This window comes from Parasteatoda tepidariorum, chromosome 5, assembly GCF_982258835.1.
Source record: "Parasteatoda tepidariorum strain Cologne lab strain chromosome 5, Ptep-v5.0, whole genome shotgun sequence".
NCBI classification, from domain to species: domain Eukaryota; kingdom Metazoa; phylum Arthropoda; class Arachnida; order Araneae; family Theridiidae; genus Parasteatoda; species Parasteatoda tepidariorum.
The window spans coordinates 34,317,224-34,337,965 of NC_141759.1; the positions used below are offsets into that span (position 1 = coordinate 34,317,224).

Sequence of the window (20,742 nt, forward strand, 5' to 3'; positions counted from 1 at the left end):
GCCAACTGCGTCGGATACGCCAAAATAATTTAAAAAACGGTAAATATCAGCAAAGTAAATTTTGGAAATAGTTGACAATATTTGCTTGCTTTTAAAAATGTAAAGAACAATGCATACCCTCCAACTGCTACGGAATTTCCGTAGTTTCAGAAATCTTCTTTTCAGACGGTAGCAAAATTAATGTCTTAATATTTAAAAAAAATTAATTTTAGCGTAACTTGTCCACTATTACTTATAAAAGTGCAGGTCATATGGCTAGATTCTTAAGTTCTGATAAAAGTTTTGTGAGAGATCCATTTGCTTTAAAAATTTCTACTTTATTTCGCTACCACTAGAAAGAATTATTTTCAAAATCCTCATAAGCGGGAGGGTATGGCAATGTAATAAGTACTATAAAGTGGTGAATTATATAAGCCTATGCATCGTTTAGAAAGTCGGCCTGTCTAATTCAGGGGCTCTAGTTTTCTTAATATTAAAAAGGGGATGATGTATCTTTTAACTCTACATTTGGAAAAGTAGATTATATAAGTGTTAATTGAAATACATGCAAATATAATATGCATAGCAAATGGACTCTTAAAATTTCACTAATTTATTCCTTTTTTACATGAAAAAAAATTTTTTTTAATGTTTATTACGATTATTTATATTTTTGCATCTACATTTATTTCTTGTAAGCCATTGTTATATTTAAAGTAACACTTAATAATATTTCGCATAATATTTCGTTTTTCATTAATAAAATATAATAGAAAGTCAAAATTGTATTTTAATAATACTCTCTTGGTATTAATATAATATAATTTAAAGAGTATTTTTAGGAAGAACATGTTTATTTTACCACATAAAAGTAAAGACATGAGTTGTTTTTTCGCTTAAATAGCTTTGATGTCCAAATAATACATTTGGTTCAGCTTCACGAATTTAAATAAAATTCCAAATTAATATTAAAATTAATTGATTAATAAGTAAATAATTTGTGCTATATCATTAAAATAACATACAGTGTTTTGCATAAAAATTAGCGCATTAAGTAAATATATTCAAAATAAGGATAATAATAATGGAATTTTATTAATACTAAATAAGATTCCTGTTCCGTAACTTACTTTTGGACTGTTCAAGCTGCTTTTAACATGAACATAAGCATGCCTCCATTTATATCCATAGTTACCCCTTCTTTCCCAAAAGCTGACAAATGAAGTTCTCCATCTAACGGTATGCTGTGCTTGAAATCTCAACCTAAAAAGAAAATAATTCATTGTATCATTCAATCAGCAATAAATAAAATTTGCAATTTATATTACTGTGTTATATTCTGCTTTGCACTAAAAGGCAGCTACACTCTTGGATATTGTGGAGTTAGATATTCTAATATCGTTCGTACTTGCTTACCAAGAACCATGGAATCATGTAAATTATTACTTTTAAAATTTGATAACACGATTCTAAAGTTCAACTTGAAAGAAAACATTAGACCTCATTAAAGCTTCGTTTGAGGATTGTGAAAGGATCGAATTTACTTCCCAAGTTGAACTAGACTCTCGTGCAAATTTCGAAAACTCGATTACACGATTCTCACGTTTAATTTGAACTGAAATGTGCGTCCTCTTAGCACAGTGTTAAAGCTGAAGCACATTTGAACGGAATTATGGTTTAAAATACCAGTATCGTGATTTATTTTTGAACCGCTTTTCAGAAATTGTAGCTACGACGCTCAATGGTTCGAATTTGCTTGCCCATAGAGTGCCCATCCATAGAATGAACCAGGTGATAGTGTAAATTAACCCTAGTAAAATTTTATTATTCGATCCTGAATTTATACTTGAAGGAAAATATGAGCCACTTTAACCCTTTCACGCCGACTGTCACAAATACGTGACAGCAAAAAACCGTATCAATCAGGGTAAGAAGATAAAACTGGTAATCAAAGTATTTCTTTAGCAGTTTATTTGTGGGCGGAGTTATAATTTTTTTATTTATTTAATTCACCATTACTTTGTTCAAAATAAAACTATTTAGTTATACTTTGAATTAACATTGATTATATATATGATTAAACTAACAATAATTAAAATAAAAGCAAAGTAAGTCTGTCAAATTAGTAATGACTACATTTAAGTTACCGTTTTTTTATTTAATTGCAACTTGATTCTGATTTTGTACGAATGCTTTTCTGAATCACCCGTCCCGAAGGGGTTAACACATTGTTAACCCTTTCGCGCCGACTGTCACAAATACGTGCCAGCATAAAACCGTATCAACCGGGATAAAAAGATAAAACTGGTAATCAAAGTAATTCTTTAGCAGTTTATTTGTGGGCGGAGTTATAATTGTTTGAGTTATTTAATTCACCATTACTTTGTTCAAAATAAAACTATTTAGTTATACTTTGAACTAACATTGATTATATACATGATTAAACTAACAATAATTAAAGTAAAAGCAAAGTAAGTCTGTCAAATTAGAAACGAATACATTTAAGTTACCGTTTTTTACTTAATTACATCCTGATTCTGATTTTGTACGAATGCTTTTCTGAATCACCCGTCCCCAAGGGGTTAAGAATGAAACACATCTGAACGAAATTAAATCTTAAAGTACTAATATTATGACACATTTTTAAAACGCCTTTCTAAAAGTGTAGCTAAGCTCTGTAGAAAAAAAGCGAAAGAGTTTTTATTTATTGACTGACTCAACAAATTTATAAAAAACTAAACAAATTTATAAAAAAAAAATATGTTTAATTCAGTTGTTAATAATTAAAAAAAATTAAAAGCTTACTAAGCATGTAAAAAATTTTATACTATTAAATGTCATGATTCGAAAATAAATAAATCAATAATAAATATTATAACTCTCAAAACATGTCGACCTTATTCTTTTTTTGAACTCGGGTAGAGAAAACTCAAATTCAAAATCTTCGATAAAACATGTAAACTTATATATAGCGTTTTTACCACTACAGATTTAAGAATGGACTATATCCGGTTACATAATTTAGTATACAAAAGCGTTAAAATCGGAGTTCTTTTTACCCTTGAACTTCAATAAAAGCACAAAAGCGCTTCGTTGGAAAAAAGAGCACTTATAGTTAATTTTCTTCGTTTTCATTTGTTTTTATTTATTATGCTATATATATATATATATATATATATATATATATATATATATATATATATATATATATATATATATATATATATATATATATATATATATACCACCGTCATAATGCAAGAATTAAATTTGTAATCATCAACTAACAGGAAGTAAAACAAGTTAAAGTTTTATTAAAAAAAATTTCAATTTTTTGAATCTGATTCTCTCATGTTCAAACGAATCATTTAGCTGATTCATCCATTCACTGGTTTACCGTTTCGATATAAATTTATTCACATGATGACTTTCTTAGTCCTTTTCTCCCCTTACTCACTCGACACACCAAGAATCATCAATAATAACACTTGCCATAATGACGAGTACATTCATAAAAAGAATTTTTGACAATCGCTGTTAAATCGCGATACTTGAAATCCATGGCATCTTTACTTAGACTAGCATACATTAATAAAGGGCATGAAAACTATCAAAGTAGATGTAATCACGTCATGAGAGAAACTCCGGTAGGAAGCCATTCACAGAAACGAGAAAAAATAACTTGTAATAAAACTATTTCATATCTAGCTTGTTCTCGGGAGGAAAAAAGCACCCATGACTGCTATGGATTATAACAGTTATTACATGCATAGATTAAAAAGTTTATGGTGGTCATGGATACTTTACTCCTCCCGAAAACAAGCAAGAAATGAAATGGTTCTACAACGAGTTTTTTCTCTTTTTCGAGTAAATCTTCTACTGGGAGTTTTTCTCGTGATGATAGGGCAATATATAAAGCTTAACCTTGAAAATCAACTGTTTCATTTCACGCCGATCAAATTCAGACCTATAATGTATCACTTAATTATACTATATTTGCATTTACATTATGCAATTACCTGCTTTTTCCGCCTTCTACATTCATGAAATACCAGAATCCAACACAGAAATTTCCTTTCCATGATGAATCAGCACCATTGGAATGTATCAAATTTCCCTCCTTCGTAGAAGTATCGTCGCCTTTTATGTATACATATCGGCCTATGAGGATGATAACAATTAAATTTATTTCTAATGGATTACAGAAGTAATTAGAATTAGAATAATACTAATTCAAACAGTATCTAATTATTTAAATCTTTAATTTTAAGTTTTTATATTATTCCAGATGAATGAAATTAAATATAATATGTAGTACAAAAAAGTATACCACCCACATTTATTCAATTCTGGAATAATACTGTGAGTCCAAAAGAATTTTAAATGAACATTCTCTCTTGTTATTTTACAAAAAAATCATTTTGTTATGAAAAAACTTCCTAATTTAATGGCACTTGAAATATATTCTTTCAGTGAAAAATATTTTCAGACATTGGGGGTAGAAATTAAGGAAATTTAGTCATTGACACGAAGAACCAGTAACCAAAAGACATTCACAAACCATCGATATTTTCACTACTCCGTTTACCAGCATAGCTCAGGTTTTTTTTTATTTCGTATTAAATTTAATTTAAATGAATAACTTCAATTGAGAGAATGTCTAATACTCAAGATTATGAAAGAATTTGCTTTCTAATGACAAAAACACAAAAGTAAAAAACAAAACAGCATACTATTCCTTTACAAGAATTGCTGGTATAGATAATCACTGATGCTAATTTTAGAGTGGTCCGAGAAAAATTTCAATGGTCTCGGATCATTTAAACCCTTACTGAAAAGCTGTGAATGGGCAGTTTACGATCTCACGATAATTGCTTCCTAACGTCATTGTAGTCTTGAGACAAGGTGACTTTTCCTTACAACGATTTCCGTTTTTGACTCACTCAGAATTATATTACGACTGTCAACTATCGTTGACAATTTGACAGAGGTTGTTATTTCTCGGTTAGGATGTTCTATCCTCTCCACAATATTCTCTAAATAGTGGCTGGGTGGCGCAGTTGATTTGTCGTCGGCCCTCTGTGCTCAAGTCTGCGGGTTCGATCCCGGCCCAGACACCGAATTATCGGGATGCAGGAAATCCTCAGTGGCTATGTCGTATGATTATGCGGCATGTAAAAGATAACTGGAGTGCCTTATTGGCTCTTGATATTTTCCGGCAAAATTAAATTCCTAGTGCACTTTAGCATCCAAATAGAGTCTCGGTGCTGCCATCCAGTGTAGCAGAAACTAGACGTCCAAATTAACATGACCAACTGCACCTCACCCATTGTGGTGGTCCTGAAAGAGTGGATACCACCTCTGGAGAACGCCCATTGGAAATAAAATAAAAAATATTCTCTAAATTGCCGACCGGCCTGTGTAGGGGTCACAGGACTGGTCTTGCATCAGAAAAGTTCTAGGTTCGAATTCCGGGCAAGGCATGGATGTTCTTTCATTCTCTGTACTATCTGTCCTTATTGTGGGAGCAACGTTGGCCCACCTAAAAATGGTGCCCCTGAAAAATTGGCTAACAAATCTGTCCTGTAAATTCCTATATAACGAAAGGTCATTCCCCAGATGGGCATTGGAAAAATAATATTCCCTAAATCTTTCATCGTTCTATTTTTTTAAAATTTTTTCTTAATCATAAAAGAACCTAAATTCTTAGAAAATAATAAAAATCCACTCAGAAAACACGTTCGCGAAATAGCCCGAAAGATCCCCCCCCCCCAAAAAAAAGGATAGAATTAACATGTTACCTGACAGAAGAGGAAAGGTTGTGGGACATAATGACACTTGTGCAACTTAAAAAATGCTATAAAATTTTTCATATATTATGTTTTAATATTTCTTCAAAATTGGTCTAGCTTTCTGAACAAACAAATATAATCAGATGTCTTACTAAACAAAAAAAAGTGTTATACAAAACATTGCGTTAATCTTCATCATCATCATAATTACTGAAAGCATTTTTCCACAGACAGAAAGTGAAAGTTTAAAGCGTGAAAATAAATTATATTAAAAGTATATCATTCATATAAATCATACCTTGAAAGTTTCCGAGAGTGTGATCAAATTTCGGCATTTTGTCAGTGATTTGGGGTGGCTTGTTAAGTGTCCACTTAATTTTACTGTTGTCTGCACTCCAAGAACACATTTTTCCGTCATCAAAATTACAAGTAAATTTTGTTTCTGAAAAATAAAGTAACTCTATAGTTAACATAAAATATATAATATTCTATTAACCCTTAAATATTTAACAACTGTTTAATTGACTAATAGCCATTCGTCTAACAATAAGCCCTCTAAGAAGAGAAGTTTCCCTCATAAAATCACAAGTAAATTTTGTTTCCAATAAAAATCATACTTTCGTTAACAATAAATTAATAATATTGAATTAACTCTAAATAACTAAACATTCGTCTAAAAGACGGTCATTCGTCTAATAGTCTGCCCTCTAAGAGCAGAGGTTTCCACCATTAAATCACAAGTAAATTTTGTTTTTGAGAAAAATAGTCCCTTCGTTATCATTAAATTAAGATTCAATTAAACTTAAATAATTAACATTCATCTGATAGTCAGCTCTTTAGAAACAGAGGTTTTCCCTTTTAAATCAAGAATAGATTTTATTTCTGAGAAGAAGAAAAATTATAATTTCGTTATCTTTAAATTAATATTCAATTAACCCTAAATGGCTAAACATTCAAAAATAGACTACCAGCTTTTAGCGGTTAGGAGAATTCAGAATGTTACCGTAACGCTTCGACATCTTCACCAATTGCAAATATTACAATTTATAACTAATCTTTTATAACAAAAATTTAACGAGACTATCGTGTTTATGAAATATTAGTAAAATAAGCATTAGTCATTTAATTGTTCTAGGCCTATTACCTCTCCACCATGTGTTACTATACCTTGAAGTAGTTTCTATCATGAATTAAAAGAAGAAATTAAGAGAAAACAAATGGCTTACAAAATTATAAAATGTTAACTTGTACTTAAATTGTACAACTCTGAGGTTTTAAAACGTAGGTGGTAGCCAGCCAACGCCTCCTATAACTGAAAGCCTCCACACGGTTTTTTATAGATAGTCCGATCAGACCACTGTGAAGGATATTCACTTTTAGATAGAGTCACTTAATACAAAATCTAGTTAAAATAAGAAAGTGGTAGCAAATATATGACTAAAAATTTTTTTTTATTTATGAATATTATTGGTTTGCCTTAATCACTTGTCAGCCACTACAGATTCAATTCTCAAATTTATATGATGAATTTCTCTCAATTACTTTTGTAAAAGATTTTGGATTCATGCCATACCTGCCAACTTTCACTCTTTCCGATAATGGATTTTCAGAGTGGTTGTAAAACAATAAACAAAAAACAGTCTGACTCACAAATATATTTATATTTTGATCCCGTTGAAATTCGCTTGCGCAAAGATTATAATTCTTTGATATATTTATTGTAATTATATATATGTAGTGGTGGTTAAACTCATTTATTATTATCATTATAATTGAAAAAATTAATTGGAATAACCTGAGTATTGCTACCACTTTAAATATGAAAATAAAATCTTCCGGAAAATCCGGAAGAGTTGGCAGGTATGTCATGCGCACAACTGGTTCACTTTCTAAATAGTCTGCGCGGACTACTTATAAAAGACCGTGCGGAGGCTTTTTGATGTAGGAGGTGATGAGCCAGCACGAGAAAATCGAATTAGTCTGTGCAAAGATTGGCCTGTCACTTCGTTCGTGGAGGTACTTTCTTGCGTTTTACATGACTACAAAATGTTACGTTTTCGTAACAGTAGTCTGGAATGGGCTAATATTAATTTCTTGATTAAATAAGCTTTTTTGTCCCCACGGTTCATAAATAATATAAAATTTAATGATAAACTTGCAATTGTTTTACAATCACACGATGTGCCCTTCTCCTATTGACTTCATTGACAGTTCAACTCATGATTGCAAGACAGTATGTTTTCAAGTATTTGAAAAGTGCTAAGAATATCCCTCAAAAAGTTTAAATCTGCTAAAAGAAATTCTTGCACAAAAGCAGAGAGGCCAACTGCTCCAATTTAAGCAATATATTTTATGAAGTGGTAGGGAATCCATAACCATAGACTACAAGAGTTTAGTTAATTTGGTTAAAATTAACTCACCACGAGACCATGTTCCTTATGATTTTTGCGATTTAAGTGCAGAGTGGGAAGAACTAAGGAGGAAATTGCAAAAAATGTGATCAATTTTCTACACTTTGGAGGAAAATTTCTTCTAGTGGTATCTAAACTTATATTTTTATGAATGATTCTTTGTTTTGTGAAATTGATTTAAAGTAATTTTCCACACCACTACATGTAAAAGATTCAAAACTTTGTATAAAACTCCACATTTTCCCCAATCTCTTGTGGTAATGCTTTTAAAATATTGGCTACATTTCAAAAGTTCTGAAAGCTTCAGTTTTTAAGTGTCTACTGCTCTGTGAATTATATTTCAAAAAGCACAGTTGTTGACAGTTCTGCATTAACCTGTTAGTTCCCAGCGTCATATTTATAGCACAGTTTCCTTTTTCAAAAACATATATAGTGGTAGGACAACTGTTTCAATTTTGTCTTTTATCTGGGAGAATTAAAAGTTTCCCTTCCACCATAATTTATGAGTGATTTAAGTTTCTATCACTAGATGTATAACTATAAGAAGCAGGGACATTTCGAACTGAAATGGTAACAAATAGTTGATATTAGCCATTTAGTTGAATAACATATCATACCACTTTTTTCATAAAGTCACTTTCTGCACCACTTCAATTTAAAAAGTCGGAATTATACGGATTAATTAGATAACTACAATATCTTACATTTTAAACTTTGCAATCACTAGAAAATTTGATAAAATGGTAACGAATTAAGCACAAAAATCTGCAGAATTTCGATTAATTTTGCAACTTTTTTCGATGTTTACCGCAGTATAACTGAAACAAGTGTTCATTTTCATCAACTTATGAAGTATTCATTTGTAGAGATGGAAGAAGCAACTTTGTACTAAAAATCATATATATCAGCAAGCATTTTGTTACCCCTTGGTATGGTATATGGGAAAAAAATTCCCCACATAGCAGAGCAAATTCGATTGTCTGCACAAGTGTAGAAGAACTAAGTACAATGCATAGAACAAATACTTTTAGATACAATAGGAAATGTCAATTACTTACTCGGCATTTCAGTAACAATGACTGGTGGTTCAGTTGTTGGTCCTAGAAAAGTAATTTAAATGTTAAAAGAAAAATAATTAGAAATAAAGAGATGAGATTGTTAAGATAAATTATAGAAAATATAAATTTCTCGCCAAAGATATTGACATACTTTGATCTACAAATCATAGATCAATATTTAGTATATCAATTCTTCTGTAAAAATCCTAAACAAAAGTAATCTTTCATACATTCAGTCATATACTTTTAAAATTTATTTAAAATGTTTAACTTGCAAGAATAGTGCCCGAAGTATCACTCGCGAAGAGGGGCTGAAATTTTTTTACAGATTTAAAAAAAAAATTAAAGTTTATTTAGGTTAGAAAATAATGTATACTACTTATTTTGTCTAAGTATAATGAATTAATATTTAAGTTACAAATTATACAGCGGAACAACTTTTTGTTGCATCTATCCATGAATTTGATCTTAGTTAATTCAGGTGTGAGGATCTCAAATTTAAAATTATTTTTGTTAGAAAAGCTACATATTTTTTATGAAATGGTATTTTTAATTCAATTTAATTTTTTAATAGTAGAAGTTTATAAAAAAAACGTATGGCTTTATACATAGTTTACATAGTCTTTACACTTGTCTACTCATTTGAAAATAACACTTAAGACAGAAGAAATATGACCTTAACGTATCGAATCATGAACTGATATGTAGTAGGTATCGTATTCACTGCCTACACATTCCTAACACTGCCTACGTAGCAGAGAAGTGGGGACACTTAGTATTCTTAGTATTAGCATACAATTACTTTTAACATACACTTACTATTAGTATAGAAGTGGAGAGTGAATTTAAAAAAATCCTGGTGTCGTAAATTATTATTGAATTGCATAAAAACTGTAAGTTGTTGTAAAGAGAAACTAATTGCAGATTTGAAATCAATGACACGAATATATCTAAGATCCGTTCAAAAACATGCAACAGAAAACAAACAAAAAAACAAAAAAAAAGTTAATTGTTTGTTCTCAATGTTTTCAAAAACTCCGATATCTACCTTGAATGTGTCTCCAAGCTACATTCTGTCACCAAGTACTGTTTTTTTTTGCAAAAAAATGGATAAATAACTAAATTTAATGATTGTATGAAAACTTATACATGGGAGCATAATCCGAACTGAATGTTAACACGTTCACGCCGGGAAAAGTGAAAATACTGGTACGGGAAAAGAGAAAATACTGGTAGAAGAACTATTTCAATATTAGATAATATTCGGGAGGAGTTAATCTATTCTCAACAATAACAATTCACTGTAAGGAAATTTATCACAGCGAAGAAGCAATTCAATATAAAAATTGCATCCGTTAAAAACAATTGGTAGTTATGGATTTTTATTATTCCCGGAAAAAAACTAAAAAATGAAATTTATTGTTACCAGTTTTAACTCCGGTGCGCTGCCAAGATGAGACAATCTAGCGTGACCCACCGGTGGGTCACCCCGGCGTGAACGTGTTAAGAACACATCGCTCATTGGCTGCAATAGTGGCACAACTCAAAAAATCAAGTTTTGAAATAAATTTAAAGTTTTCATTGCTAAGCAAAATGCGTAAGAAATGCTTTAGTTTGCTTTAACGAAGATTGCCTTCAAGTTGAATTATGAGTTGTGCTAGTATTGCTTCTGAAAGAATGTGTATTTTCATATTTACACCTGTGCTTAGTCCAAAAATCGTGTTTGAGTTGTGCCACTATTGCAGCTCATGAGTGACATGAATAAAATTCTTAACAAAAACTTGATTGCATGCGAACACAGAAGTTGGTTCACAATACAAATTAAATAGTTGGACGAAGACATGGCTCAAAACTTAAATTAAATGGTTGAGTGAAAACAATACTAAGTTTATAATCCGAATTGTATGATGACATAAAAGTTAGCTTATTCTTAACTCAAACTGAATGGTTAAGTGAGATCACAAAAATAGCTCAAAATCCAAACTGATCAATTGCGTTCGTACGCATAAATGTCTCAGCATAAGTAGAACCTAAAATTAATTGAAAGGGTTCAAGTCTAAAAAAGGGAAAAGTTTTTTATGGATTTACAAGAAGTTGAAACTTACGATTGCATTCTCCATCCGCAACAGTGATGTCATCTATGGCTACGAATGACCGCGAACCCTTTTCCTTTCTAGACTTGAAATAAATTTGAAATTTATCTCCTGCATCAACAGCTATGTTTTGAGCTTGTACTCGCCAAACTTTTCCTGTGTTATCATTCATAGTGAATACATCTTTATAAATGTATTTCATATCTTGTTCGCTGTTATCAAGCAACATCTTTCCCAAAGATAAAGTGCTGTTGTCTGCAACGAAAAGGAAATATAAAACACAAACTTTCTTTAATGCTTTAATAACAATAACTTTAAAGTACAAGATACAGTCGATATTTATGAAGTTCCACGTGACAAATTAATTCTGCTGTTAAATGTTATGAGAAAATTACGTATTTAGAAGATCTACATGTAGTAAATTCTCTCTGGTGAAATTTTCAGCTAAGGAGAGTAATATTTGACTATTATTAACATATTTGTTTGAATAATAGGAAATGAGTTTAATAGTTCATTGAATAAAATCACAAAGTTTAGTTTTTGGAAATTGCTTTATCCTTATGATCTTAAAAAAGCGTATAATATTAATATTAACTATTGCATCGTATTGAGACAAAGTTATCATTAAAGACATTAAAATTTCCATTATCATGATAAAACGTGAGAAAAAAAATAACCACTCTCACACTTTTTTAATAACGCCTCCAGAAGGACAGAAACATATGATTTAAAGCATATACAGTGAGTCCTCAAAGTTTGCTTTATATTTCAATGAGGACAACATTTCATCTTGTTTTAATTTTCCTAAAACTTGTAATGTGTTTCTCCAAAAGCCGATTTGTCAGGAGTCAAAAATGTGCAAGTTCTACAATTTCGAGACCGACAGCATGATGAAAATAATTTGGTCACTACTGCTTGTCGTCCATCTCTATTTCCAAAACAATATGGAACTTATCGAGCTGATGCTGATTGGGTTTTAAGTTGCCATCGGGTATTCTGACAAAATCTTTTTAAATGTTGTTGCCTTAATTATTATTTGACAACTGGCCGTGGTAGCTCATTGACTTTACCTTTGCGCCATCATAGCATATTTCCCATTATACCTTGCCGATATAGCCAAGTGATTGCACACATGAGTTCAAAACTAAATATCTACCACAGGGAGTTTGCTCAAGCCTTCGGATTCCTTTAATAGTCCGAGGGAACGAACATAAACTGCACAATGGCTAAGAGAAAGATGTCACAATATTCGGACAACTATAACGTTTGGATTACTCGCTCAAGGGTAGCGCATGCTAAGGAATTCTCTCTTCTAGGTTGTGTTAATTTGATTTGATTTGGATTCCAATAGTACACAGATGGTCACCGCTCCCAGCCCTTTTCTTCTTTCAGTTTTAATTATATATATATATATATATATATATATATATATATATATATATATATATATATATATATACCGAAGAGCCATTACATTATGATCACCCTGCTAATAAGTGTAGGACCACTTTTAGCCCTCAAACCTGCTAGCACCCGCCGTGGCACGAGGTGCTGATAGGTAGTCTGAGGTATCTGGTACCAAGCGCTCACCAACTGGTCCTGCAATTCCCTCACATTGCGAGGGAGAAGCGTGGCAGCACGAATTTGGTTTTCCAAGTAGGACCACAAATGCTCTTTTGGATTAAGGTCAGGTGAATTTTGGGGCCAAGACATGACTTGAAAGTCACTGGAATGTTCCTCGACGATTAGACCCTTATGACATGGTGCATTATCCTGTTGGTAAACACTATCCCCCGCAGGAAAAATTGCTGCCATGAATGGGTGAACCTGGTCTGCAACTATGTTCAAGTAGCTTACAGACGTCAGGGATTGTTCCATGAGGATTATGGGTCCTAATGTGCCCCATGAAAACATTGTTCCTGGGCGAGAAACCATGAAAACCTGGGCGAGCCCATTGTTATAGATGGAGGGTGGTCAGTGTCAGTTATCGTGTCAGTTATCAAGTAATAAATACATATGAGCAATATTATTTAAATAAAATACCAAAATTTTATTATAATTATTAATAATGATTGTTGTAAATACCTTCTCCGCCAATGTAGTAATAGAATGTGACACATGTAACTTTATAAGCTGATCCCAGTAAAATTTCACTAGACAAAACAGCCACCTGTCCAGGTTGCAAGCTTGGGGAAGTCATATCAGCATATGCATACATACCTATTAATAAAAATTATTTCTTTTTTATATATTTCAAAGTTTCTAAGAAAAAAAAAATTTTCACATTGTTTGTGGTATACCATTAAATTGCTCCAAGCTTATTACATATTTTTCTTTAGCTTGAAAATATAATCAAAATTTAAAAGTATATTTCACAAATTGCAGCATTACAAATATAATATACAATAATAGAATATAGATTATGTACTTTTTTAACCATAGATTTAGTATTGTCATTTGCAAATTGAAAAATTAAAATAAATGTTACCCTAATAAAATCAAGTAAACATGGCCTTTTAGATTTAAAAATTGAACATATTGTAAAAATAAATAAAAACCTAATCGAGGTCAGAAATACACTACTCGAATGGGGCGGAGCCTCTTAACTGATTCACTTTGAATATTTATGTTTGACTTATATAGTCTATCTATCGAAAGACCTCCCTTCGCCATTCGTCTAGCGCAGTGGTGGTGACTATGGTGACGAGGCTTAACTATTAAGGAAGTTAATTAGGAATTACGATTGAAATTGTGTGCAATTGTTTAGAAACATATACAATTTTGAAGCGGAAAGAAATATTGACACAATCTAACTTTCACAAAAAAATAAATGAGAAAATAAAATACGAAATTCTACAAAGAGTTATTTTATGGAAATTCTCTGTTTTTCACTCTATACCAAGTGTTTTGGAATTATATAGATTTAATAATCATTTTCTTAAATAAGAATTAAAATATTTATTTTCTAAGAGTCGTAAATTACGTGAAAAAATTAAATCGCAATAGAAATCCGAAGGAATTACTAGTGAAGAAAGCAGAACTTAAAGAAACATTTTATCTGTCAGAGAAAGTTTCGAAAACGATTATTAACAGCATCTCCAACAAACCACACTGGCTTTGATGTTTTTGTACCCCCTTCCTCATTAGTGATTCAACCGATTTTGATAAAACTTCTTTTAAATTTATTCATTTTTATCCTTAATTTTAATTTTGTTCTACATGCTTTTATACTCTAAATGTGTTATGTATACTAAAATACATACATTTGAGGACTAAAAATGCATATTACTGACATTGCTTACGAAACACCTTGTATACTGAAAATAATACAAGTTCAAATTTGCATACCATTTTCGAAGCTGTTGTCTGAAGGAGGATTTTCTATCAGCTGGCTATTGACCACTCTTCCGGTTCCAAGCAACCAGGCAAAGTCTGAAGTAGCATTCTGTGAGTAACTGCAGTAGTCTTTGTTGAAATTGCAATTAGCTGGCTCCCCGCACACACTGTTCTTAATTAAGATATCATCAATGGCCATCTGATAAGCATTGCTTGTTCCCTTCTCGGCTTGAATAACGAGCTGTAATTCATTTCAGATTTATAAGCTTGATAATACTAGAGAACTACTTTCTTGTTCAATTGTACAATTGCTGTAATTCGTTTCAGATTTATAAACTTGATAATACTTGAGAACTACTTTTTTGTTAAATTGTACAATTGCTGTAATTCGTTTCAGATTTATAAACTTGATAATACTAGAGAGCTACTTTTTGTTGCATTTATACAATTACTTGATTTCATCTAATTCGGATGTAGGGATTTCATATCTGAAATTAGTTTTTGCTCCGATAGCTATAAGTTTTTTTTTTCAAAATGGTATTTTTAATTTAGTTTTTTTTCCCTCGGAATGTACAAGTTTATAAGTAATGTATTGGTTTAGATACAATTGCATGCTCCTTTGAAAAATAAAAATTACGAAAAACACATATGACCATAACGTTATTCCTTCCTCCTTCTACTTCCGACGTATCATGGAAGTGGGGAAACTAGGTAGTCACTTGAGTGAATTTTAAAAATTCCTAGTGTGGAATTTCAAAACTCGAATCAATAGATTATTCCATTGCATAAAAATTGTAGATTGGACTTGGATTGCAAACTTGAAAATATGTAAGATCCGTTCAAAAATCTCATGCAAAAAAAAAAGAAGAAAAAAAATTCCAGTGTAATCATCTGAAATCTAATTTTCCCCAAGATTCTTACAAATAGTGACTTATTTTATATAAAAACTCTGATTTTCAGTTAAAAATTTTAACTTTTTTAATAATTCATAAAGTATATAATTTATCAGGTTATGTATAGAATAGCTTATCGGATAAAAAGCACACACTCTCTTTTGTCTACAATATTAAAGAATATTTTGCATGAAAACGGCAGAATATCGTGGATATGCCACTCAATTTCCTACTTCAAGGCGTGGGTCATCATAATATCATTGGCATAAAATTAAGATTTTAAAAAAAGAGGAAAAAGGGAAAGAAAATGGTCCAAAAAAAAAAGGAAATAGCCCGAAGGTTTTCATTTTATGATCTAAATGAACATTTCTGATTACCAAAATCAGTAATTTCGCGACCAGGGAATGACTCAATGGTTAGAATATAGTTCACCCAATGAAATGTGTTGTTTTTTACACGTAGCCCTTTTTCTTTAATAAGTGTGAGCTATCTTACAGTCTTTTGTTTTCTTCTTCATTACTTGCTTAGTACATTGCTTTCGTTAAAATTTAAATTATTGAAAAAGTAATTAATTAAGACTCCAACCTAAAAGTTCAAAAGAGCATATGTTTGATGTTGTGGTAATTGTTTCTGAAAGACTTAACGAGATATATTTTTAATATAGTTTTATTCTAGAACATTTTTCTAACGTTACATAACATAATTTAAGAATCTCTGTACAGTCGCAGACTATTTACCGAATTGAAACTGATCAAAATGGTTTTTAAAAAAATCATATTGTTGAAATTCGATTTTTCAGGAACTATTCAACCGATTTTATTTAAATTTTGCATTTTTCCATTTAAAATTAAGTACTTTAAAATTATGTAAAAAATTGTATACTTACAATTCAGCATTTTTCGACTATTATGAAATAGAATAATACATATTTACTGACATCTATTTTTTGCGTGGAAAAGTAAACAAAAATTAACATTAAGGGATCAAAAATTTTGACAGCTCTCCTGACCAAACTATAGGTACCCTATTTCCCAGATTGTGGCTACCCCCTTTATTTTGAGGGTCGTAAATTCGAATCTGTTAAAAAAAAGGCATGTCTATTCAGAGATCGATAAGTTTATTCACAGAAAAATTTGGCCAATTTTTCCTAATTTTAAAAAGCACTGCCACGTGAGAGATGAAACAAAGTAGCTTTTCATATACTACTTTGAATCATTTGCAAGCAATGGTGTGGAAAATAACTTTAAATCAGTTATACAAAACAAAGACTCAAACATTTAAATATAAATTTAGGTACCAGTAGAAAAAATTTTCTCAGAAAGCTTAGAAAGTTAGCAACCTTGCATTAGATATAAATATTTTAGGGAATTCAAAAATTTTACCTGCAGTTGTTTCTTCTCATTAATTGTCACTTGTCCAAAGTGCCAATTTTTTCCTACATCCGACGTCGCTTGCCATTGCAGATTGTCAACTCTATTTATTCTTGTGAGTACGCTTAACTTTCCAACTGCGTATCCAGGTCTCCAGTACCAGAATGTTAAACAGTGCGGACCCCATCGACTATTGTAGGTAGGACTTACAAGACTTGTTTTATCTTCTACTTTTGATTCATCTTCAGCCACAGCTTGCAAATAATACCCTAAAAGTGAATACGTAAAGGACTCAGCGAAAAGATAATGAATCACTATTCTTATTTTTTGATCCTTGGCACTTCAAGCATTTTAAAAATTCTGTATAATTTGGAATAGGTAAATATATAATATATATATATATATATATATATATATATATATATATATATATATATATATATATATATATATATATATATATATATATATATATATATATATATATATATATATATATATATATATATATATATATATATATATATATATATATATATATATATATATATATATATATATATATCATCATCATCATCATCATAGTTGACCAGGCAGCCAATGCCTTCCTCTGAAGATTTCTCCATAACGACTTCCGATTTATCTTTCCAAAACAGATGAAAATTGTGCTGTCTGTTATACAGATCTCCCTTTATTTTTGCATATTCTAGATAAAAGTTCTTCATTTAAGCCTATATCAATATGAAAATTAAATTTTCTAAAAGAAAAATTTATAAATAATGTCATGTCTGTTACTAGCCTGAAATTTCTCTTATGGTAACAGATATGACTATTCTGTATCTGGTAATTGATATGACATTTTAAAAAGAGGGATTTTTTTGGCCAAGTCCGATGAAAATTGTCCTGACTGTTATCATACTTTCCATTATTTTTGCATGTTCTAGATGAAAGTACTTCATATAAACCTTTATTATTAATAATAGTATGAAAATTTAAATTTTTTAAGAGAAATTAAATAATCCCAATTCTATTACTGTGTCTGGTAACAGATAAGGCAATTTGAAAAGCAAAAATTTAGGAAACTGAATAACTCTTAAAAAAACTTATAATTGCAAAATTCTAAGTTTTTTAGAACTATTCAGTTTTAACTTTTTAGAATTATTCAATTAACACTTTTTTTCAAATTTATAATATGAGTTTGAATAAAAACTAAACAAGTTAAATTTTTAGTTGAATAAATATTTCAATATTAATAATTACGATTGCAAAGTAAAAAATAATAGTTACAATGCAAATAAAAAAAATTTAATTCCAAAAGTTTTCGAGATTTAAACTTAAAAAATGCACTAGAATTTAAAGGAAAAATTTATGTGATGTAGTATTACGACGTGTTACAAATCATTATCATAAATAAAATGTTAACTAAAAGTTGACTAAATTTACAAAATTGCAGAAATTCATTGAATTTGTTTGAATTAAAAATTGTTAGGAATTTACAAAAAGGAAAATAACTCCTAAAATTAGTTTCCATTTCTGGACGCTGCTTAAACTCTGCAATTCAATTGGAAACTCCTTCAACATTTATTTCTTACTTAAATTGGGTGAAAAAGTTGAATTTAAGAAACGTACCTGCTTCTGTCATGGTTGTGTGGTCATTAGGTGGTCCATTGGTCATTTTCACACCTCTCTCCCAATAATAAGAGTCACCTTTATTCCCCTCTACTTTCCATCCACATAAACTGCTTTCAAAATCACACAGATCTATCAAAAGATTCTCTTTTTTTAGTTTATTGCAAATAAAGCATATAATATACATTGTTGGCTAATGCCAATAGGTTAAATTCAGGAAAAGTAATTACAATGAAAAGGCATAATAATTTAGTTAAAACAATTTTATTGTGTCTGCCAGACATATATCATTATAATTATCTACAATCAACGTCTCAAAACTCGTAAATAATTCGAGTCTTTTGATTCATATTTCAAACTTTACATTTCATGCAAAAATTATTTTCAATAAAAGAACAATGAAAAGTAATTTTTATTTCACATGATTTAAAAGTTCCACTGCGAAATAAAACGAACCACCATGAATAACTTAATCTAATGACAGGATTCACATTCTAGGACTCGATAATAATAGTCCAAGGGGTTAACCTCAAATATGCTAATTAATTTTTGTAGACAATATTTTAAGTTACGAGACCAAACATCAAAACACATTTTCTCTTAATAAATATATCCTCTTTTCAACAGATTCAGATTTTTGAGAATCAAAATATCGGAGGCACAATCTGGGAAATATATTCCCAATCATTTGGTCAGCGGAAATTCACACTCCTTATTGTTAATTTTATTTTTTGCTTATTTTGCCATATTCCGAGAACTTTTCAAGTGAATTGAGAAAATTTATAATGTTGGATAACTATAAAATTTATATAACTATAAACTTCGTTTATCCAAAGACAACTTCAAGCAAAAAATAATTTTCAATAATTATTTAGTATTTTTTACTATTTTATTTAACTAGAGGCCTAAATCGTACCACTTTTCACATATAAATTTTTAACAGTCACAAATCAGTGACAATTACGTTTAAGATATTTCAACAATAAAATATAGTTATTCAGTTACTTATATTATTTTTTTTGGTAAAAATATTTTTGCAGTATGTACTGAAAAAGATTAACACAGCAAACAGTGCACCATACCTTCAACTCAATGAGCCTTACACAAAAAGCAAACCATTCGTCAAGTCTTGAAATTGGCTGCCTATTTTTGAGCGCTTGAAACACGTCGAATTTTAATTTCATCTACATATTTTATAAGTCAATGAATTTCTTTTAAACAATCAAAGTATGAAATTGATTTAAACAAATTTTAAGATAAAAACTTTACGATTAGGATAAAACTTTTAAATTATGAGTCAAAATTGAAAAGAGCTAAAAGCAGCTAAAACCAAATTTGTCTTAAGTAAGCAATTTAAAAAAAATACATTAGAAACCAAAAATAAGCGAAACGAAATTTTAAAGGTATTTAAATTAGCAAAAACAGCACTCCATCAGGAGACACACTGGCTCCAGTGTCGTAACAGACTCTAAATCTCGAACTAATTGGCGAATTTGATTTTTTTATCTGATTTCTGTCGAACTCCCTATACTTCTTAATTTCAAGTCTCTAAGTCTTATATATTTTGAGCTACAGAAAAAAATGTATCGCAAAAACAAAAAAATTGAGAACGAAATTCTCAAAAATAAAAGCGCTTGAAATTGCAATAACTTTTGATTTCTAAAAGAAAAAAAATTTTAAGTTCATAAACAAATGTGGCCTTTTATGCATGCCGAATTCCAACTCCTTTGGTTGCATTCCTATAGCCTGTAAAGTGATCCGTAAGGTATTTTTCCCAAAAAGTTTAACAGTTAATAATTCTCAAACAAATTATCGTAACTTTTTTTTTATTTCATCGCAACTTCTGTACACTTTTCTGCGCACTCTAGTAATTTCAAGTTCCTAAATCTTATAATTCTTCATTAAATTGAACACCGAAAACTGCGTGGCCCTTATGATCTGCATATTATAAATCAAATCAAAGTTATGCATAGAAAAAAAACATAAGATTTTAACAGAATAAGTCTTGCATCTTACCTATGTTAGGACATGCACCTATGTCTAGTAGTATGTTGTCTATAGCAATGTCTCCAGCAAATCCAGAACCTCCCTCTGCCTCGATTTCAATCTAAAACGGTTTCATAAATCAAATTTAGCCTTTTTCATTTAGCATTTTTGTCATATTATTTTTTTAATTACTCT

The 20,742-nt window shown here is 30.3% G+C and overlaps 1 protein-coding gene across 1 annotated transcript in view; it reads right to left on the reverse strand.

Moving 5' to 3' along the window:
- LOC107445048 (MAM and LDL-receptor class A domain-containing protein 1) overlaps nucleotides 1–20,742 on the reverse strand; it is a 160,013-nt gene that overhangs the window by 104,094 nt on the left and 35,177 nt on the right. The window contains exons 14-23 of the mRNA XM_087163642.1: nucleotides 20,578–20,668; nucleotides 18,562–18,693; nucleotides 16,945–17,201; nucleotides 14,682–14,910; nucleotides 13,419–13,553; nucleotides 11,346–11,588; nucleotides 9,241–9,282; nucleotides 6,070–6,213; nucleotides 3,999–4,140; nucleotides 1,110–1,242 (exon numbers count right to left, since the gene is read on the reverse strand). Of these exons, the coding sequence (XP_087019768.1) occupies nucleotides 1,110–1,242; nucleotides 3,999–4,140; nucleotides 6,070–6,213; nucleotides 9,241–9,282; nucleotides 11,346–11,588; nucleotides 13,419–13,553; nucleotides 14,682–14,910; nucleotides 16,945–17,201; nucleotides 18,562–18,693; nucleotides 20,578–20,668 (1,548 nt within the window). The remainder of the gene's footprint in view (nucleotides 1–1,109; nucleotides 1,243–3,998; nucleotides 4,141–6,069; nucleotides 6,214–9,240; nucleotides 9,283–11,345; nucleotides 11,589–13,418; nucleotides 13,554–14,681; nucleotides 14,911–16,944; nucleotides 17,202–18,561; nucleotides 18,694–20,577; nucleotides 20,669–20,742) is intronic.